General features: G+C 36.5%; 2 protein-coding genes across 3 annotated transcripts; both read right to left on the bottom strand.

Moving 5' to 3' along the window:
• Positions 1 to 990: 990 nt before the first annotated feature.
• Positions 991 to 10,928, bottom strand: LOC149089806 (chymotrypsin-like protease CTRL-1). Its single transcript, XM_089248382.1, has 9 exons — positions 10,796 to 10,928; positions 10,513 to 10,658; positions 7,524 to 7,761; positions 7,226 to 7,339; positions 6,905 to 7,127; positions 3,917 to 4,040; positions 2,953 to 3,115; positions 1,331 to 1,458; positions 991 to 1,224 (listed from the first exon to the last, which is right to left on the bottom strand). The coding sequence occupies exons 1-9, from the start codon at positions 10,851 to 10,853 to the stop codon at positions 1,039 to 1,041; spliced, it is 1,380 nt and encodes a 459-aa protein (XP_089104508.1). The 5' UTR covers positions 10,854 to 10,928; the 3' UTR covers positions 991 to 1,038.
• Positions 10,929 to 13,464: 2,536 nt separating this feature from the next.
• Positions 13,465 to 23,391, bottom strand: LOC149089805 (chymotrypsin-like elastase family member 1). Of its 2 annotated transcripts, none has more exons than XM_089248275.1 (9): positions 23,304 to 23,391; positions 23,022 to 23,170; positions 20,774 to 21,011; positions 20,477 to 20,590; positions 20,129 to 20,351; positions 17,091 to 17,214; positions 16,186 to 16,348; positions 13,798 to 13,925; positions 13,465 to 13,691 (listed from the first exon to the last, which is right to left on the bottom strand). In XM_089248275.1, the coding sequence occupies exons 1-9, from the start codon at positions 23,359 to 23,361 to the stop codon at positions 13,506 to 13,508; spliced, it is 1,383 nt and encodes a 460-aa protein (XP_089104401.1). In that variant the 5' UTR covers positions 23,362 to 23,391; the 3' UTR covers positions 13,465 to 13,505. The 2 variants fall into 2 exon arrangements, with proteins under 2 accessions (XP_089104401.1, XP_089104408.1); XM_089248282.1 differs by having other exon boundaries at positions 20,477 to 20,587.
• Between the last annotated feature and the right edge of the window lie 269 nt (positions 23,392 to 23,660).

Genomic DNA, 23,660 nt, shown 5'->3' with positions numbered 1-23,660 from the left:
TCCAACTAATTTTATAATGGTACGTAAGATACCATTAGTTTCACATTCACTATCAATTTCACATAGCCATTCACTGAACTTATTATGATTCATGAACTCTTGAATAATTGGATCCAGTTCATAAAAAATAAACTCTATAGTGTCCTGAAGAGGTAGCTTTTCATCATCTACAGTTTCTTTGATCTTATCAATTATATTACTAACATTTAACTTATCATTATTTAGCAATACACTATGCGCAAAGCATACCATCATCTTATTTTTACCAACCATGGTCCGCGACATTTGCACTACTATTCACAGATGAAACTCGGCCAAAAAGAAAATGACAACAGAAGCAGCACTTACCATTTTGTCGCCACTAATACAGTTATCCATTCATCTAGCCGATATATATCCAATAGGCACTAAATGTCTCGGACGTGAAATCCAAAGTATCAAAATTTGCAGAAATACGTTGGTCTCGTTAAGACCTTCCCGCGCAAACACTTTTCCCTGTGAGATGTTTATACTGAAGTTCCGTCTATGTTAATTTTTACCATAAAAAGAAGGTGCTCCCCACACCCTAAATTTCCACACTCGCAATTTTTTGTCTGGGTGAAACTTGCCAACAGTGTCCAAGTTGCCAAAACATACTGATTTTTTTTATATGTTTTATATCTCGATAAATATTGCATTTAAAAATATGAAGGTTTTTGCACAAATGAATTATATATCCGAACACGGAATGTACTTCTCAATAATCGGATAAGATACACGCGTTTTCCACATATATAGTGAATTTATTAAATTTTTTATTTATACGACCCGTAAAATAAATTTTGAGACTTTGAGTAACTGCACGTCGTATAAAAAATTTTTGTAATTGATAGTATATTTCTAAAATCAACGGCTGCAACATCCCTGTGCAAACAATCCGGGACAGCCTGTTTAAGTGGGAGGTTTACGTACGTTTATGGGTGATGTGCAAAAAAACTTTGACGGAGATAATTGATGTTTGAAATTTCATTTATTGAGAGAGGTCACTTAACAACGATATCAGCTGTATTTTTCGATGATTTCATTGATCCATTCGGACTTGGCGGCTACGCGATTGAATACAGTTCCAGTCTTTCCAAGAGCACAGAGGCCGGACATCATGTTCGAAGCGATACCGTAACTTGTAATCCCCATTACGTTCCATACATTTCCGAACTTACAGACCAACGGTCCACCGCTGTCGCCCTAGAAATACATAAGGAATGATTACGAAAGTGAAAAAGCATTAATCATTAGAAGCTAACTAAACATTTCTAGGTATATTTTTTTTCGAAATAGTTCCGGAACTCACGTGGCAGACGTCTTCGTATCCCTTCTTGCTCTTGACGCATATTTTTGTTTTGTTGTTTGTATCTCCACACATACTCATTGACTGAGTTGTTAGATCGACTTGTTTCAGTTTTTCACTGAAGCCGCTACCTGGCAATAGAAGTAAGAAGAAATATAAGAAAATTATGAAAAATCACAAAATGTCACTTACTTACTTACTAACCGAAACGGCGACCCAGTCCATATTACGAAGAATTTCTATCCGATAGGTCACCGCCGGGGTAAAGGTAAAAAAGAGCATGACAGAGGCAAGAAGAGTCAAGAAGATCTGAATAAACAAAGTGTCGAAAAATACACGCGTATAGTTAAAAGCAAGGGCTGCAGGAAAAAAAAATTCACATTACTTACAAAATTGGGTACGCATGGCACCACCGGAAAAGGGGGAAAAGTGCGTGACATATTGTACAAAAAAAACTTACACCATAATAACAATCAAATGTTAGGAAGCCTCTGATTTTTTGGTTCAAAATTTGGAGCAAAATAAAAGTTGAAAAAGATAAAAAGGTGTATCTATAATGCTATCCAACATGTATAAGAAACCCCTCCTACTTTTGAGACCCAATTTTTTGCAAAAAGGGGTTCCTGATACACGTTAAGAAACGGTATATTTCACTCGAGAAGATTTCATATCAGATACGTGCTGTCATCTATCGAATAAATGCAAAACGATTTGTTATTGTCTTCACGAAAAATCCGGTGTTATTTTTGAAATGGTTTTTCTCCTGAAAATGAAAAACATTAAGTATAGTATATCTAAAACGTTTATGATGCACTATAGTGTAAATTTCATACGCCATATCACCGGTTGATAGGTGTTTTGCATTTTCTGCCGTCCTTCAGTAATTATAGTGTCAGTGTAAGGATAATATTCTATATTATTTCAGACGAGAGAAAACGATTTGATCTCTGCTGCCGCCTATCAGATTAAAAACAAAACAATCTCTTATAATTCTGGAAGTAAAATTGGTTTTGCAAGTCAAAACCGGTGCAAAGCGTCAAAATGGACAACTGAACACCATATGGTTGGAAGCCATAAATATTGTTCATTTTAATGCTGCATGTAAACTGGTGTAACTCTTTACCTATTCCTATGTTTTATGTTTGCCGTAAAATTTAAGCAGTTCTTTTTTTTTGGTTGCTGAATATTAGTAATTTTTTCCATTTACACTCATATATTGCGGAAAATTTATTGCACACATGAGGAAAAGCTTAGAGCTGGGACCTCTCTTGCTAGTTGACGTTCCCTCCAACCATTGGAACACCAAGTTTTAAACTCCTTCTCTACCTATTAGTACACTGCCTTAGATGTTCTATACATGCAATCAGCTGATTGTGGTGCAGGAAAAAAAATCAGGAACCAATCCACATAAAAAAAACTCAACTAAACTCAATGAGTTGTATAGTCAAATATAGCAAAATGCAGCTACGTTGAATCTCAAAAAAGTAGAGCTGATAGAGAAAAACTGTTTTCATATACGAAATCAGCATACCGAATATAGCAAAAATCTTTTTTTTGTAGAGCTATGTAATCACTAGCGATGGATAGTGATAATCATTAGCGATGAATAGTTCATTTATATTTACCTCTCGTCTCTCCCCAACCTGTTGCAACACATGTGGTTCCCAATGGAATTTCCTGATCCTGTTCTGGTAGACATGCCGGCTTCACGTAGTCCGTAATTTTCACCGGGGCGTTCAGTTTCATTAGTGTGAGATCATGATTCAAGTCAACACTCTTGCCTAAAATCTTGAATACAAGACAAAAAAAAATATCTTCATTAGTTATGACCTAGATAATATTAATTAGCTTAAGTAAGAATGATTTTGCTCACTGGTACACAACCTCCATTCCGCGGCCAAATGTCGCCCGTCAAGGGCGTTCTATCCGACCCGCTAAAGGTGTTCGGGTAGAAACGTATCAATATACACAATATGAGAAATATCTTGGTGTGTGTGGCCATATTTTCATCATAAAAGCCACTCTAAATCTGGATCGATGCCGAGAATTGCCAATTATAATCATCAGAACTTTTGGAAGGCAAATAACATTATCAACGTTGATTGGAATTGCTAAAAAATCGCAATTTGCGGTAAATAGAGGGTTACTGCACGTCGCAGTAGGTAAAAATGTAATTCACCAAAAAAAAAACGTATATGCTTCACTAATATTGGTGATAGGAGATGAATTATATATATAACTGTAATTAATTATGATAGTCATAATTATCACTATATAATTTATAGATCACGAAATTTATCTTATTCCTTGATTTCGGTAATTCAATTAAGCTTTGTTTAAAAACTAGGAGAAAAATGAGTTTTTACAAAAAATCCAAAATAACGGGAAAGTCTAATAAAATACCGGATGTATGGTGACCCTATACATACATGCTGCTGGCCCGCGAGCAGTAGAAACACCGCATACGTTTCCCGTGAATTGAATAGGTTGTGCACCCCTGGTTTAGCACGTATTTATTGCAGAAAGCCCCGCGTGGAATCTGTGGCAATTAATAAGGTTTCCTATGAAAAAATATTAGATATTGCTCACCTCTTCGTCGGTGTATCCTGGATACATGACAATTCGCTCTACGTAACGTATTTGCTCGTGTGGGTCTCGAATAAACTTGTGATGATTTCCGAGGTGGATTCTCCAAGCTCCAGCGTAGGGGTTCCTATAATTAGCAAATGAATTTACAATTATGGACAGTATTTTTTGAATTGTGTGAATATTACTTGTAAGAATATCGACGGCCCAGTTCAAAACTTCCTACTCGGCTGATGTGCTCCCCTGATATAATTAAATCTGACTTGAGATTCATAGTCTTTAAAATGAAGAACTCTCAAAGCATAGAATTTTGAGTGAACATAAATGTGCAACGTTTTTGGAAAGTATTGAGTAGAAAGGGCTTTCCCTCTGAAGATTGGCTTTCGATTGAAGATTGGCTTTCAAACACGTTGGAAATTTCAACTTATAATATTATGTAACTGTTTTCTTTACGATGATTTCAGATTTGACTTTTTGAAATGGCAAGGTGACAATGGATACGCGTCCATTGTTGAAAATTGTAACTTCGTATCAAAGACGTATAGAAACAATCACCCTTCGAGTTTTAAAATACAGAGAGCCGTTTCCAGCGTAATATATAGGGATTAATACATGAATCGTTTGAGAGCCCATGTATCCAAGCAAACTAAAAAGAGTACTCAAGCGACTAAACGTATATACTAAGGTATAGCACGCACAGTTAATGTACACTACACATGCTTACTCGCTTTGACTGGTGATAAATAAATACGCCTACCACAATTGTTTTTCTTTTTTTCCCCCAAATGCACACACCGGTTGCGATCGCAATGCTACAGCCTTCACTATATAAAATCCAAGAAGAGCAACGCAAATCTTTTTAATGTTCCGATAGTCTATGGACAATCGAAAAGTATGACTTTGTGTAAGCATAAATAGCTGTAACAGATCATTCTATTCGCAAACTAGAGCTCGGCAAATAGCTCAAGGCCAACGCATAGCGTCAGTGTGTAGACCTACCTATTGTACAGAACAGAACGGACCGAGTACGATCAGGCTCTGTCGCTTTCGCGATATAAACTCGATACCCTGGAGAGCATGGTCGTTCCGGAGGAAATTCTGAGTTACAAGGAGAGGAAAAATAATTGGGATCTATCATGGGATGTAAATGACCCCTAGTTGTGTATGTACATCCATATGCAGTTAAAATGACACGTGCGAGGTCGGAGATAGAACGAAGATAGTCAGGTTACGATAGTGTCATGACTACGGGGGGGGGGGGGGCTTACTTAAGGGGTACCTAGAGTATCCTTGGACAATATGCATTAAAAGACGAGATCCAAAGTAACATGTACTAGTATAAATATATTCACAACAGTGGGAACAAATAAGTAAAAAAAAAATCGGGGGACCCTGGCATAGGACCTAAAGGATTCCGAGTCATGTTCCTTCGGATACAATTTCAAAAACCATGCGCGATGTCAAGCATAACAAAAATAATCAGGTTATGCAAGGAGTTTGGAGATCCCCTTTGACCATTTTTACAGTTCGCTGAAACGTACCTTTTTTGCACAGCTCTCTGGGGAAAAAACACAAGCTGAAACTAAAAAGTTAGGTAAACAGCCCGTGCCATTATGTGTCTCGCGTTTGCGTCTCTCATTTTCATCAACATTTTCGGTAGAAGGTTAAGGTTGTGGAGGGGGGGGGGAGGAAACAACTTGGAATGAGTTATCTGTAAGACAAATAGGATTTCCACGATTCCTCAAGTCAGACTGATATGGTTTCAGAGCCCCAGGATCACTCCTATCAATATAATGAGCCTATTATTAGATATTGTGAGAGAAACAGAAAAACATCAGTCTATATCCTTTACCCGATAGCCCTCTAAAGACTGGGGACCCCCTTTCCAGTATATGTGGCACCCTAAATACTCCTCCCAAGATCTGTTTCTGCGTTGAGGTTACATAGGATGAATATAATTAAATATAATTCTCAGACTGTGTGATTACGTTGAATCTCGGAAGTTTTTTTGGGATTGAAAAATGTTGTATTGCTCGGGGTGGAGCGTGAAAAAAAAATAATGATATTCCCGACTTGAAAGAGATGACTACGAAATACATGAAAGTTACATGCAAGGTTTTCTGTTAATGGACCGACAAACTCAGAGGGTTGTTACTGGACATCAAGAGGAACAAAAATTACAATGGAACATGCTATCGCAAACCACGTTGAGAAGGTGAAAATCGCGTAAATCGGTGGATGTCAGTTGACCGCTGAATGCGTCCGTGGGTTCACTTACCATATCTGACGTAAGCAGCGTCGCGAAATGCATGCGCTGGGGTAGGATCACGCGCTGCGGACAACGTAAATAAGCGTTATTGCGGTAGTAAGCACGTATAGCGTTTAGTTGTCTGTTTCAATGATTATCGTGATGGCTGACTACACGAACGGGGATTACGCTGCTTTGCATCTGATTTACGGTCGAGCAGAGATGGCAATGGACACTTGGCACAGCCTCCAGGTGCGTAATCATCTCGATGTTACACACCCAAGGAGGTGTACTGGACAATCGAGACACCTTGCTTGGTCTCCACGTTCGCCGGATCTCAATCCGTGTCACTTTTTCCTATGGGGTCACCTTAAATGACTCGTTTATGCGACGCCTGTGGACATAGCGCGGATTGTCGTCGCTGAGGCAGACATACGTGGTATCTTCGAGCGTGTCCGGGAATCGTTTTTACGTCGTTGTAGACCTTACAATGACGTCAGCGGCCGTCACTTCCAACAACTCTTGTAATTATTAATGAAATAAATATTTTTGTAATTATTATATATTGTACTTTTTTGGTTCCAGCGTGACGTCGAAACCTGCATGCGTTTTGCGCTATATTTTCACCTTTTCAACATGGTTGAGAAACCATGTTCCATCGCAATTTTTTGTTCCTCTTGATGCCTACTAACAACTCTCTGAGTAGCACTGAGGACAGAGATAAGTGACACAAAACGTTTTACCCCCTCAAACAATGCGTTGCTGTCACAACCCATTGAGGGTGAATGAGAGTTCCTCCACACACATGCCCGTTCGGATGGAAGTGCTTGGCCTGCATGTCGGCCTGCCAGGGCCAGCTGCCTTTTCTAACCTCGATTCCACCGATGACTCTATCACGGCCTTCAGATGAAGGCTCCTCAGGTTTCACGGTGCTTATTCCACACGTGGTTCTTTGCACGGGCAAATCTAACGAATAAGAGTGGATTAAAAAAGACTCTCATTCCATACCTTCTACAGTTTTCTGAAATAAGCTCTCAGATATAAATAATATTTATGACTCTTACTGCATTCTTCTTCGTCAGTTCCGTCACCGCAGTCATCATTGCCATCGCACTTGAGCCTTGAATCATAACATCTCTTGTTGTGGCACTCGTTATATCCTTGAGGGCAAATGGGTGCTGGAAAGAAGCGTTTGTCGTAACTTTGTTGCATCGGTTATGATTGAAAATTCGTAAATAAATAGTAGTATCCAAATTCAATTTAACATTCGAATTTTAATAAAGTTCAAATCAATGGAATTAGCTTAATTAAAAACGGCAATGCTTTAGTAACAATAGCCTAATATCGAACGCGTGATCTTACCATCTCGTGGTATGGACTCGTACTGGATATGGAAACCTTTCCCTCCGACGAGGAAATCAGTTGTGAAGAGAATGTACATGGCGTTCCTGCCGGAAATTATAACATCTGGAATTTCAGTTCCACAATAAATCCCGTAAAGAGGACTAGTCGTATCAGGACCGTCGAATATGTGTACCTTATCAACATAACAATTTTCAAAAGGCTGGACGTCAATGTCTTTGAATGTCAGTTTTATTTTCTGGAAGAGAAATTTAAAATTTTTAATGAAAAATCTATTCATGAGCAGTATCATACATACATTGCCGTAACAAAGCAGGTGCAACAGGTGCACCCTCACAGGCCCACTTGCAGGGGGTAAAATGAGCTTAAATGTTGCATTCTGAGCTATGGATATCAACACGTTTATGGATATCACACGGATGTCTGTCCACTCCTATTACTTATCCAGCAAACAAATATAAATAGTACGAAGTTAGACATGACTTCCAAATTGTTTTAAATAGTGGCATTCATCTACCAACAAGCTATTCAAAGCGTTATTGTAACTAGGATTAGGAGCGTTGTATGTGTTTTACCTTATATATCTTTCACTACATTTATAACGCAGTTGTGATTTGGATTGCTTCTCTTTGAATAGGAAAATTGGTTTAATTTTCCTTCTCCTTTGCCCTTCTTAAATTAAGTGATAACGCCCCCATAATTTTCAGCTAACGTTTTGCAAGGGATACAACGACATTCAGTCCGTGTTTGGAATTAAAATCATCAGGTCACGCCTGGTGGACACAATCCGAGGATCTCTTTGCTTGCATTCTGATTGTCCTGCTTATCCTATTATGTTGTCTTCATTGGTCATATTGAAAGAAAATTAATTTCAGGTTCTTATGATTATTAAACATGGTTCTAAAAATTATGAACAGTCATGAAATACCCAAATTACTTAGCACTTGAGCCTGACTTTATTCCCTCCATGAAGCCTTAATTATGCGCGTTCCTAAATAAACTCTATCGAATATTTTTTTTTTTTAATGTTTTAGAGTTTTAATAGTATTCTGCATAATCCTACCATAAATTCACATTGAATAAGAATTAATTACTGCCATCTTTAATTAAACTATATTTGTGAAAACACTTTCAATTCTCCCAAAAATAAAAATTTTGAACAAAAGCTCACTCTCACCCAAAGCAAACAAATTTCAGCTACACGTTTCAAGGAATATCTTACTTGTGCTTTACATATGTCAAGGTCAGGGCAGTGCACACAAGTGAGTTAGCGCTACAAACATTATTGCATTTGTCAAAAGTCTTTCCAGCGTTACTGTAGAACATAATATACAGAATGCAAGCTAAGTTCCCTTGCCGCAAATTACTGGTAAACCATTGATCCTAGAGGCATATTTCCAATGGGAAAAGCAACCGAATAACATTCAGACCTCAGATACGTCATTCATATTGCAAGGGGGGGGGGTCATGTAGTTATTGAAATTAAAATAAAATTAACTTTTCATACGAGCAAACTATCTTAAGGGAAAAAACCCTATTAGAATGAGCCCAAGAGCCCAACAGAAAAAAAATCCCATTTGCAAATGCAATACATATAGTGTATATTCACCGAGATGTTATTTATTTATTCATACCATATTGTTGACTCTGGGGGCCTATACAAGAGGATGCGATTGAAAATGGCGAAGATATTGTTTAATATTGCACAAAAACTAGTCATAGTGGGGGATTCGAAAAATAGAGCTTGGGAGTTTGTTCCATTCACCAATGATATGAGGAAAAAAACTGTATTTAAAACAGTCAGCAAAAGTAGGTTTTATTTTAAGGAAATGGTCGAGTCTTCTAGAGATGTAGAGAAGTATCTATGTTGAATTTAATATGGAAAATTTTATATAACAATGTTAATCGAGAAATGAGACGAAGAGTAGAGAGAGAGGGAGGAGATAAAGTTCGTTTTTGAGTTCGGACACGGAAACCAGCAGTCGTGAGCAAATCGGGTGGATTTATTTTGGTTTGATTCGAGTTTGTCTATATTATTGGAGGTGTAGGGGTCCCAGATTTTAGCGGTGTAAGAAAGAACGGGGGAGATAAAAGTCTGGTAACAGAGCAGTCTGATATCCCTAGTGGAGTGTTTAAGGTTGGGCAGAGGAAGAAAAGTTTGTTAAAACACTTCTGGTAAACGTAGTCAGCATTCAGTCGACCAACGCAGGTCGGCTGAGATTATGACACCGAAGAATTTGAGAAACTTCGGATATTTGAATTCATGTTTGAATTCAAAAATCTGAAAAAGAAATGTGAGGAAGAAACAGCGTCATGAGCTTGTAGGTTTGTTTATGCCGTTCTTCCCACGTCTTATCCATTTTTGAAATTCAAATATCTCAACAAATGTGGCACTTGAAAATGTGAAAGTTTTTTTTTTTTCCTGGTGGGATCAGACATGGTAACAACTTCGTAACTGGGCTTTTTAGAACATAATAACCGTATGAAGATGTGGAAGTTTTAAAACGTCTAACAAATGTATATGCAAGCAAAGCACCAGGACCAGATTTCATAAATATACTGGGATTAATCGAGAAGATATCCATACTTAGATTAAGGGAACCATAATCTTTTTTATGGGCAGTGTGTTATATATTACCAATCATTCGTTTTTATTTCGTGATATATGTATATTCTTATATTGCGTTGCTGTATTTTAGTTGTATTTGACATCCACATTTTTATGGACATTTTTCATACACCTCTCTGCGCACTTTGCCTGTTGTTCTTTTTGTGTTTTTATTAATATGTGTATGATAAGAGTTATTTTTCTTATCTCAATACCTACGCAACCCCTTTTAAAAATGAATGACGTATCGGAAGTCTATACACGTTTCTTAGATATTTTTTTAAATTGAAATTATACCCCTAGGAACAACAAATCACGGACAATTTGCTGCAAGGTGACTTAACTATTCACCATATAGCTATGCTCTCTAACAGTACGTACCTTTCCGGGGGGAGCCTGAAAGTGATACTGACAATAAACACGATCTGGGTAGCCACCCTCTGCATATCCTGGACTATATAGATCTCCTTTCTGGGATGTGTCGATGTAATATGGAAGATCCGACGCGCACCCCGTCATGTTTATTTCTGAAAGAAAAATACTAATTTATATTAAACTCTTTCTGCTCAATTTATATGGATCGATTTAAATTTGAACTAACCCGTATCCTAAAAGAACGACATGCAGGATAATTTTTTTCAAAAAAAAAACACATTCATCTTACCAGCTTGCACATATTGGAAACATAAAGCTAGAAGAATTCCGGCCGCGTATAACATCATTTTCAAGCTTTAAGATATAGATAGATATTCAAATAAATGGCCGTTCACGTTGCAAGCTACGACCCAATGGTACAGATGTTGAGAAAGAATTGTTTTTATTCTATCAATAAATCGTGACAGATGCATGGGAAAATTATTTTTCAAACAATGATAAGAAAATTAGATTAAAGTCAACATGAGATTATACGAAAGTAAAAATGAACTTTTTTTTTTCTAATATTTTAAGTAGTATAAATGTTCAATATAAAGTTGACGCTTCTTATTAGAATCACGGATAATGTTGTCATATTCGGATATTTTTCTTCTTTTGCAAAGAACGCAACTGACCAATACGGGTATGGAAAATTTTCGTTTGTAGTTATCGGGACTTTTGATAATGTATTTTTTTTTTTTTTTTGCGCATTCTGAAAATAAGGTTCAACCAAAGATAATCTTTCCCTATGAAGTTATCGTTATCAGGCTGCTTTGTAGAAAATAAGAAAGTGTTCTCTCCCCCACTCTTATTGACAAATATTTCCGTACATGATGTAGCAATCAGTACAAGCAGCAGATAAACCGCATCACTGTGATCCATGTACGTGTGGAGCTGCTTTTCCAATGACCTTCCTGTAGCAAAGGCAGATGTGTGACAAAAACATTAACAATTTTCTTCAGTTCTTGATCAGTTTCTTTCAATTGGTCAGATTCAAATTTCTTTCTCCCCAGAGACTTCCTCAAGGAATATATGAAACGCATTGTGCATTTAGAAAAATATCGTAATTCTTCATATACATCAGACTAGATGGGCAAACCACGGCCCGCCTAGAGGTTCTATCCGGCCAGCAGCAGATTTTTTTAAATTATGCTGTAGTAAGAAATTTTCAATGTTTAAAAAAATCATTTGAGGGATTTTCCCATTTTTTTCCATATGCAAAATTCAGGTGTGGGAATTTACTTAGGAATTCAATCGAAAATTTTTCATATGCAAAAAAATAAAACACACCTAATAAATACGCAAAGAGCTATTAAATTATAGTTATTAATATTGTGCTAAAAATATGTGAAAATTAATTATTGGTAAATTAGTAAATAAAATGTATTAAGAATTAAATAAAATGTATTAAGAATTAAATAAAATGTATTAAGAATTAAATAAAATGTATTAAGAATTAAATAAAATGTATTAAGAATTAAATAAAATGTATTAAGAATTAAATAAAATGTATTAAGAATTAAATAAAATGTATTAAGAATTAAATAAAATTAAATCGACAATCAGTTCACTGTTGTAAACCGTGTATGTGGACCTGCTGCACGCTGTCGTTGCTGGATTTGGGACTCGCCTTCAATGTCCTGTGGTGGTGGCCTCGTGAGAAAAAAAATGCTTTAAAAATATATATATAATTATATTTTAGAGCATTCAAACTCGTATAAAAATTGAATTTTTTATTCCGCCACCATTGAAAAAGACTTATACAATTTATGTTTTCTTTAATGTTTCAAAAGAAATTTACCGACAGTAAAAATTCGCCAAAATATTTGGTTTTTTTTCTTTTTTGCCACTTTTTGTTAGCTATCCTGGCTCATACTGAATTGGGTAATCCTTTGGCAACTTCTCACTTAAGAAACGATTTCGTCGTTACCTTGTGAAAAACTAAATTGCGTTGCAAAAATTAAATTTGTTCCCGAACGTATATCAACTAATGAAATTGAATTTGGTATCAAAGGGATATATCAATCAATAATTAGCTCCCATAAACTTTCATGTTATACTTGTTGTTCACTTTTATGTTATTTGCGTAAAGTATATTTAAATTCAGTGCGACTACCAGTAGCCATTTTCCCATTTTCAACATTTTGTCGGCCATTTTAATTATAATTGGCAAATTGTTCACGTTTAGCAATATTTTTTTAAGAGAATTGGTGATGTGTCATACTTTTCAGTATATTCACATTCTGTGTATTCCTCGTATTTTTCTTCGATTAAATATGGTCACCCAAGTTGTATGTATTTGTCGAGCGAGAGAGCTGCCATCTTCTCTAGAAACGTAGAACTAAAACAAAATGTGTTTAATTCGTATTTCAGTCAACTTTCCAGAGATGGCACAACGTCTCTATATTCAATCGAAGTGAATTTAGGCTGTGAGATGTTTATACTGAAGTTCCGTCTATGTTAATTTTTACCATAAAAAGAAGGTGCTCCACACACCCTAAATTTCCACACTCCCAATTTTTTGTCGGGGTGAAACTTGCCAACAGTGTCCAAGTTGCCAAAACATACTGATTTTTTTTATATTTTTTATATCTCGATAAATATTGCATTTCAAAATATGAAGGTTTTTGCACAAATGAATTATATATCCGAACACGGAATGTACTTCCCAATAATCGGATAAGATACACGCGTTTTCCACATATATAGTGAATGTATTAAATTTTTTATTTATACGACCCGTAAAATAAATTCTGAGACTTTGAGTAACTGCACGTCGTATAAAAAATTTTTGCAATTGATAGTATATTTCTAAAATCAACGGCTGCGACATCCCTGTGCAAACAATTCGGGACAGCCTGTTTAAGTGGGAGGTTTATGGGTGATGTGCAAAAAAACTTTGACGGAGATAATTGGTGTTTGAAATTTCATTTATTGAGAGAGGTCACTTAACAACGATATCAGCTGTATTTTTCGATGATTTCATTGATCCATTCCGACTTGGCGGCTACGCGATTGAATACAGTTCCAGTCTTCCCAAGAGCACAGAGGCCGGACATCATGTTCGAAGCGATACCGTAACTTGTAATTCCCATTACGTTCCATACATTTCCGAACTTACAGACCAACGGTCCACCGCTGTCGCCCTGTAAATACATAAGGAATGATTACGAAAGTGAAAAAGCATTAATCATTAGAAGCTAACTAAACATTTCTAGATATATTTTTTTTCGAAATAGTTGCGGAACTCACGTGGCAGACGTCTTCGTATCCCTTCTTGCTCTTGACGCATATTTTTGTTTCGTTGTTTGTATCTCCACACATACTCATTGGCTGAGTTGTTAGATCGACTTGTTTCAGTTTTTCACTGAACCCGCTACCTGGCAATAGAAGTAAGAAGAAATATAAGAAAATTATTAAAAATCACAAAATATCACTTACTTACTTACTAACCGTAACGGCGACCCAGTCCATATTAGGAAGAATTTCTATCCGATAGGTCACCGCCGGGGTAAAAAAGAGCATGAGAGAGGCAGGAAGAGTCAAGAAGATCTGAATAAACAAAGTGTCCAAAAATACACGCGTACAGTTAAAAGCAAGGGCTGCAGGAAAAAAAAAATGCACATCACTTACAAAATTGGGTACGCATGGCACCCCCGGAAAGGGGGAAAAAGTGCGTGACATATTGTACAAAAAAAACTTACACCATAATAACAATCAAATGTTAGGAAGCCTCTGATTTTTTGGTTCAAAATTTGGAGCAAAAAAAAAGTTGAAAAAGATAAAAAGGTGTATCTATAATGCTATCCAACATGTATAAGAAACCCCTCCTACGTTTGAGACCCAATTTTTTGCGAAAAGGGGTTCCTGATACACGTTAAAATACAGTATATTATACACTCGAGAAAGAGATTTCATATCGACACGTGCTGTCATCTATCGAATAAATGCAAAACGTTTTGTTATTATTTTCACGAAAAATCCGGTGTTATTTTTGAAATGGTTTTTCTCTTGAAAATGAAAAACATTACGTATATCTAGGGTGACCATACATCCCGTATTTCCCGGGACAGTCCCGGTATAAAATGGAAAACTTAATCGATGAAAAATTTTTGAAAGACTTATTTTATGCATGGATTTATTCAATTATTAGTTTTGCAATTTGTGTTCGGGGTGGAGCATACTATGACAATTTCCGGAAATTAGATAGCATGTATGGCAGAATAAGATCTCAAATAATAACAGACAGTACGAAAATACAGCGCCACACTATATCTCTAAGACAAAACTATATATATAGAATAATAAAATTTTCACAAGTAAATGGAAAATATTTAACAAAAAATCGAAATAGAACCACAGGTAGATATAATAGAGTATGTATGTTAGGTACCGAAGCCTAATAAAACACTATATAAAAAGAGCTTTTCCTACATAGCCCCAAAAGTTTTAAACTTATTTTATACTGAAAATCAAATTAGAAATAGAAAAAAACATAAATCATATTGTATTTCACTTTGTTAAAAATAATGATTATGAAATGATTTTAACAAATACGCTATAATCAGATATAAAAATAGTTTTGTGCACTGTGTACGAAAAGAGAAAGAAATTGTAAAATGATGAACGGATGTATATGGTTGGTATTGTGCATACCAACCAAGTATAGATAGATACATGTATATGTATGGTGTTACATGTAATGTACTAACTGATATTTATAATACATAATTTAATAATATAACCGTGATTATGATTCTCAAAATGAGAAATCTTTCATCTTAACGTATACCGTAATCGTAAATATAAAAATACAATATAACATGTCTAATATTTATAAAAGCTGTTGTCTGAAACATGTGTGATTATAACCCCCTTTAGACCTGCTGGAAGGACTTTTAAGTCCCTTGGATTCACACTTGGATTCACTTGGTGTTTTTATGTTTGTACCTATGTGTATGTTTGTATTTGTATATATGTCTGTGTTTCTGTGATTTATTAAAAAACAAAATTAATTTCTAAATATAACGGGGTGTTGGGTTTAAACCGGTATGCAGCATGATTTTTTTTTCTGGTATGGTAATATTTGTATCAAGCTGCACACCGGAGTGAATTACGTGCGCCGAGACAAGAGTTACTATGGTTTCCGCAGAACTCCAGCAATTACTTCTCTTGTGCGGCAAATTCAAAAAAAAAAACTTTTGGTGGTTGCACATGCTCTGCTCCGTAGTGAGGAAAAATTTTCATACGTGGCTCCACAGGGTTGTGATATAGACCGCTGCTTCTATTCAATTCCTCTGTTCGATTCTTATTACTGACATGGCATACATTGTTTTTCTCCACATAAATAGGAATTACAAAATCATTCTTCTCACCCGAAACAATGCAACTCCCCAATTATGTAGTGACTTTAAGAACTTTTCGCGAATCGGCACCGGTCCATGGACCAGCGATTGAGCACTGAAATAATACTGCTTCGAACGACACATACTACATAATCAGAAATTGACCATCTCGTACGAAAAATTCCAATCGAATCGCGTTTGGTTTTATTGACCCATTTTGTCAATTTAGTTCCGATATTAGTGGTATTAAATCGGTTTAAGTATTTTCATTAACGTCTACTGATATTTATGTTACCTCTCGTCTCTCCCCATCCTGTGGAAATGCATGTGGTTCCAGTCGGGATCTCCTGATCCTGTTCTGGTATACATGCCGGCTTCACGTAGTCCGTAATTTTCACTGGAGCGTTCAGCTTCATTAGCGTGAGATCATGATTCAAATCAACACTCTTGCCTAAAATCTTGAATGCAAAAGGAAAAAAAATTATTTTCATACGTTGTGGCTCAGGTCATCTTAATACACCCCAAGAAAAATGGTTTCGCACTTTACCGAAAATCAGAAATACGTAGCAATTAGTCAGATTAAGGGGGAGCGGGGTCGTTCAAATATTACGTAAGCATGAATTCAGCCATTTTTGAACCCCCCCCCCCCCGTCATCAACAATAAGCAAAGCTCTGAAACCCCCCTTCCCGACTCCTCTTTTCAGTGAAATTATGTAATCTGGCTAAATTCTCCGAGATTCTGATGATGCCGATCTTAATCTATGAGTCTTCGACTGCTACCCCCACAGGATTACGCGGGGTATCCCTTTAGCTTAAGGTTTCATTTCTGAACATTTTTCAGCGAAGTGGTAAGCAATGATATGCTGTAATTTACTGAGATTTTTCCGAATACTAATGATTCATGAATACAGCAAAAATATTGTACCATTGATTTAAGATTGCGGCAGACATCTTGAACTGTTCTCACTGTGAAGAAAACATTTGATAATTCCATTGGCTAATTATGTTTCTAATAAAATAATTTCCCATTTTCATATTTTCACACCCAGTTGCTTACATAATCGCCATTCAATCCCCTTTCTTTGCACCTAGCCATCAAAAGTAAGCGAAGACGATGAAAACACCTTCCTCCCATATTGGCGCTTACGTAATATTTGAATAATCCGTTACTATGAAAAAATATGATTATGTGTCGCTCACGTCTTCACCAGTGTATCCTGGATACATAACGATCCGCTCCACGTGACGTATTTGCTCGTGTGAGTCTCTAATGAACTTATGATGATTTCCGAGGTGGATTCGCCAATCTTCAGCATACGGGTGTCTGTAATTAGCAAATAAATGTAACACTGGGCAAAATTTTTCTGATATACAGGGTGGCAAGGAAAGAGTCGCTAAGGCATAGTTTACTAGTGAACCGTTGATCCTAGAGGAATACTTCCAATTAGAAAAAAGTATCCAAATAACGTGTAGAACTTAGATATGCCATTAATATTACGAGGGGTTGTATAGTTATTAAAATAGAAAAATTAACCTTTTATACGGATATCCTATCCTCTAACTTCCAGTTATAAAGTTGCTGCTCTGTCTCTCATGAGCCCAACAACGTTTCTAAGGGCAATATTCACTGAAATATTTGAATTCAAAAATTGGGAAAGAACAGCATAAGTAAGGGAAAAAAGGTGTAACCGTGCTTGCCTGCGTAGCCTGTTAGTTTGTGCTGTTCTTTCCCAACTGTCCTCCGATTTTTCAATTCCAAGATCTCAGCAAATATTGCTCTTACAAAGTACCAGTTCTTTTGTTATCCTCAGAACTGACAGGGCAATTACCTTATAATTGGGTGTTTGAGGATTATAATAATTGTACAACCCCTTTCAATATGGATGACGTACCTAAGGTCTACATGGCATATGGATACCTTTCCGTAACTAGAAGTATCCCTCTAGGATCAACAGATCACCACAGTAAAATGTGGTTTAGCAACTTACTACCCTGTGTATATATTGTAGTCAAAATATGTATCACAAAAGTGTTAAGTGTTTATTTGGCGTAAAGAAAATTATGATCTCTGTACTCTTGAACTCGAATATTGACTCGAAATTTTCAAATGTCTTCTAATTCAAGCCGTACAAAAGTAATTGTTTACTTCACGGTAATTTTTGGGTTTATTTTTTTTTTTCGCATAAAAATATTTTCACGCGCACGCATTTCTGAAACTTCAAAATATCCTCCAAATATATATTTCTCCAAAATATATATAAATATATCCAAAATATATTTCTTCCAAAAATATTTCTCCAAAATATCGCTCCTTAAGTTTAAAAATACGACGCATCCTATTTCAAACGATAATTTATCCAAATATGCCATCGTTTGAGACGACGTGCATCCAAAGAAACTAGAACGATTGCTCAAATGTGTACTTACCGTAATTTCTGTGCATGATGTTACTGTTTAAATGCACCGTTATTAGAAAGAGTGGGTAGCACTGTGGACAGAAAAAACCCCGTAAAACCTAAAAGTTTGATAAAAATACAATACCGTTGTATATAACCCGCTTCTGTGGAGCTTTGACCTCTTTTTCTCCCCGACAATAATATCGGTAAGATTGTTTTTTAAAATCATTCCATAACCAAATCGTTTAACCATTTCTATAGCCCAAACATAAGTTAGGGTGTTAGGCTGCCAACATTATAGCTCTGGACCCTTTCAGTATTCTCCTTGATGTTTATTACATTGTAAATGGTCTAGAAAAAGGTATTGCAGGGCCGTCATTTCAACTTTTTCCGGGGGCAAAGAACATGTACTCAATGTATGTATATATATATATTTGTATATACATACCATTATAGTGTATTTTAAAAAACCGGGGGGGGGGCACCGGACTCCCCAAATGACGAGCTGAGCTATGGAAAATATCCTGAACCTGCTAAGGGTCTTTGCCTAGGGTACATATTCAGGGTTGTGAGATCTTGACATTTCCTCCAAACCTCTTTTTAAGTTGAGGCTATGAAGAATGAGTAAGAATTAAATGGGATTTTTGGGTTCAAGTTTTTAGGCGTGATAAGTACTGTTGCATTGCCCCACACAGCGTGGAAAAAATATCGTGGTAGTTCGCGGGTTATATAAAAAACGATTGTTGAATATAGAGTAAGGTGTCGAATGGTAATATGGCCATGTTGGTAATATGACTAATTTTTCAATTTTTTGCTTTATTTGATGTTCTCATGCTGGGTAGCTATTTGTTTGGACAATGACTTAATTGTTTTTTGTTTTTTTTTATTTGGTGATGCGTAGTTTCACGGCAGTTTTCCACTTTATGTCCATTCACTAGTGCCATTCGCACAATCGCGTTTTTATTTTCTTAAGATACGTTTGTATTTTTTCTTAAGATACGTTTGTATTTTTTCTTAAGATACGTTTGTATTTTTTCTTAAGATACGTTTGTATTTTTTCTCAAGTTCCACTATTCCATAACTTTAGTTCGTTAATCATAACACGTGGAGTATTTTGATCATTTTTCAACTGCATTCATTGGAATTTAAATCTGTATTGATTTCTGTCTGTCAATGTAGGCTTTTTTACAACATTCGCCAGGTTTTATGGCCAGGCACGTTATATTCACTGCGCATATGTGCGAGTACCAAATTTTTTGTCAGAAAGTTCATGTGACAAGGTCTCGCGGGCCACCCCTTTATTCAATTTCTATTCACTGAGAAGAAAGAAAAATAACTTTTCTGTCCGAAAAATGCGTTTCTTAATTCCTTAAAAAAAAATCCAACTATTGATTCCCTATTTCAATTTAGTTAATTCTTACGAAATTTATTTTCTAGACGAAGCATATTTCTTGTTGTATTTAGAAGTTTAGAATTAAAAGTTTGCTCCGTTGAAAATTTTTTGTTTTTTAAATCGATAAGATCTCGTGTGAAAAAGTATGTTAGTTTTTTGAAATATTTACGTTGAGGACTTCATTGGCCATATTACCTTCACCTGTTGGGAATATAACCAAAAGGTAGACTTTCCGAAAAAAATGTTTTTCATGTTTTCCGTCTAGATATACCGTGGATAATAACTTTTTGTCTTTAAACGATAAAAAGTATGTTTTAACATTATCTGTTTTCTGAATAAGTCTTACAGGACTAAGCATAAATTACCGAAGCTTAGCATGGCCATATTATCTCATTTACCTTATGTGTGTACTTACTACAGACAAATAAATAATAAACGAAATGTTTTACCCCCTCAAGCAATGCGTTGCTGTCATCACCCATTGAGGGTGGATGAGAGTTCCTCCACACGAATGCCCGTTGGGATAGTAATACCTTATCTGCATGTCGGCTTGCCACGGCCAGCTGCCTTCTCTAACTTCAGTTCCACCGATGACTCTATCGCGACTTTCCGATGACGATTCCACAGGTTTCACTGTGCTTATCCCACACGTGGTGCTAGGCACTGGTAAATCTAAAGGATAATAGCATATTTAAAAAGCTCATTTTATGCTTTTCTTAGTTTTATGCGACAAAAGCTCATTTTCAGACAAACACAAGCTTATATACTAACATATAAATTGGGTTTATCAGTCTTACTGCATTGTTCTTCATCCGTTCCGTCACCACAGTCATCTTTACCATCGCACTTGAATCTTGACTCATAACATCTCTTATTTTGGCACTCATCATAGCCTTTAGGACATATCGCTACTGGAAAACCGTATATTAATGCTGCCTCAATAATCAGTGCAGATGCATCAAAAATATCAACGTGACATTCAAATTTTGTAAAAATTCAAAATTAATGAAATTGGTTATATTAAAAACGGCAGTGTGTGTGTATGTGTTGTTGTTGTTGTTTCATTAATAACAATATCTGGAACGTGATCTTACCATCTCGTGGTATGGACTCGTATTGAATATGGAAACCTTTCCCTCCGACGAGGAAATCAGTTACGAAGAGAATGTACAAGGCATTCCTACCAGAAATTATATCACCTGGAACTTCAGTTCCGCAATAAACACCGTAAACAGGACTTCCATTATCAGGACCATCGTATATGTACAATCTATCTTTACCGCAATGATCAAAAGGTTGGACGTCAATGTCTTTAAATATCAGTTTGATTTTCTGTAAAAGAAATTGAGAAGTTTCCTTAAAGAATCATCTATGTCTGAGCAGCATGACACACATAATTCAAAATTTAATTTTCACGCAAATCTAGACCAAGAATCCTAGGTGGTATGGATACCAATGTTTATGTACAGGGTATCCACTCTTAGGGGCCATTCAAGTATTACGTCATCATCGATGGGGCCATTTGCTGACTTTTGATGACAAGGGGGGAGGGGGGGGGTTGGATAATGCTTACGTCATCGACCACCCTTTATAAAAATATGAGTTGGATTCAGAGGTGATGATGAAATTTTGCTGACCAGGGGGAGGGAGGGGGTCAGCGTTTTGCTGACAAAGAGGGGTCAAAAATGGCTAAAAATTTGCTTACGTAATACTTGAACGGCCCCTTACCAGTGTCCAGTATAGCTAAATTCTAAAATAGTACGAATAGAGATGACTTCCAATTATTAAAAAACACGAATTATTTAAACGGTGTCACCCATCTGCCTATAAGCCATTCAGATTAAACGAATTATTTCTCAACAAGTCACGAAATTATAATTATAATTTTATTTAATACCTAAACCTTGCTCCCATCACTTTTGGACGATAACCTTATAGATGCCCATACACGTTCCGAAAATCCTCTGAGGAAAAACTGTGCAGTCCTGGACTTCGGTATCTCCTGAATGTGTATGGTAGAAAACTGCGCAGATCTGGTGAAAAGTTTAGTCGGTCTGATGAGAAAATAGCCTGATCAATAAATGATTCTGAATAACTGCGCAATCTCGAACTGTACAGGCCGACCGGAGTGTGTGTGGTGCTGTGTCCGTTCAGTTTGGTTGCGGCCGCGACTCAGTCAACGTGAGCAGGGAATTTCTCGCGTCCATCATTCACCAGCGAACTGAAAGGTATTCCGAAGAGTGGGTGGCGGAGGAAGTATTCATGCCTAATCCCGAAATCTCGACCGGACGACCTGATCAATTTTTCCTCAGAGGATTTCCCTAACGTGTATGAACTCTATACACATTCTGGAAATTCCCTAACGAAAACTCTGCAGTCTTGACCTTTGGTATCTCCGGAATGTGTGTGTATTGAAAAACTATGCAGACTTGGCGGACTGTTCAGGCGACATGATGAGAAAATGGAATGATGAAAAAACGGTTCTGAATAACTGGTCTTGAACTATACATGCCGACAGGATTATAAATGGAAAACTGAAATGGGGTATCCTGCGCTGAGTCAGTTCAGTTTTTTACTGAGGCAAAAACTAAGACATTGACGCTCTAATATTTAAAAAAAAAATCTAAAATTATATAGCTGGTGCGTGAATTTGCGAAATTTTGTTTTGTAAACCAGCTGTTGAAGAACACTGGTCTAAAAGACACCAAACTGACGCACTTCGCGAAAAAGAAGATTCGTGAAGAACCAACCCCAACATGAGCGGGAAATTTCTGGAAGAGTTTATAGTTATAAATTTGAGTTTGCCGTAGCTTCTGCAGTTTCCAAAAATCAATGTCCCCCCCCCCCCCATACAAGGATCGGGCTGACAGCGCTCCAGCCGTAGGACCCGGGACAATTACATTTTTTTTTTCTCATGCTTGTGAAAAATCTGGCTTGGGACACCGCCAAACATAGGATGTGGGGGTCATGCAGAAATCTTAATGTCGCCGTAAACTCCTCGGGTGATGAAACAGCCATTCACAAGGGAGTATCGTGTGCTTTACTAAAAAGTCTAAAAAGTCAGTCATAGAGATTTTCATCTATAAAAAAAGATATTCATCTATTTTTTTTTTTTTTAATAAAAATTATACATTCTAAACTAAGAAGAGAGTGTTTTTCTTCTTTGCGCGATTCTAATATTTGTATAGCAAAACGTTAAATGACTTCTAACATGATTAGTGGCAATATTTGAAACTTTTTTATTGTAACTATCCTCCAATACGAGCGGTTTAGACATTAGCTATTGGATAACGATAAGTTCGAATACCATAGTAGAGAGCATAATATATTCGTTGTACATACATTTCCAGGGGGAGCCCGAAAGTGATATTCACAATACGCATGATTTGGGTATACACTCTCTCCATACCCTGGACTGTATAGATCTCCTTTCACAGATGTGTCGATTTGATATGGTGGAAGCCTTGACGTGCATCCCGTCATGTTTATTTCTGAAAGAAAAATGCTAATTAATAGAACTTCATTTTTTCCCCATTATTAAATAAATTTATAATCTAATATATCCGTAACCTAAAAACGCGATAATGATACAACGCGGTGAATTTGCAAAAACATTTTGCTTACCAGCGTGCACATATCGGGAACATAAGGCAAGAAGAATTCCGGCGGCGTACAACACCATTTTTGTGCTTTAGGATTGATGTAAAATGAACGGCCGACGTTGTTGAAAAACACTTTGATCCACTAGTTTTTATTTTATCATTATTGCGACAGATGCTGGAAGACTTATTTTTCAAACGATAAGAAAATTAGATTAAAAGTAACATGAGATATATAGAGATAGACGGGTTTTTCTCCGCACAATGCATCAGGGAAACATATTTTCTGGATTTTATGCTGAAATTAACTCGGAATGTCGTGCAGCGGAATATACAGTGTGCATAGATAACAGGACGTATGACATTTTACTGTTGAATTGTT

Source organism: Pholcus phalangioides, unplaced genomic scaffold (genome assembly GCF_987345545.1).
Source record: "Pholcus phalangioides strain wild (caught in Gottingen) unplaced genomic scaffold, Ppha-v1.0 ptg000001l_1, whole genome shotgun sequence".
Lineage (NCBI taxonomy): Eukaryota > Metazoa > Arthropoda > Arachnida > Araneae > Pholcidae > Pholcus > Pholcus phalangioides.
The sequence above is the reverse complement of the archived record's forward strand: the minus strand, read 5'-3'. Positions and strand labels throughout refer to the sequence as shown.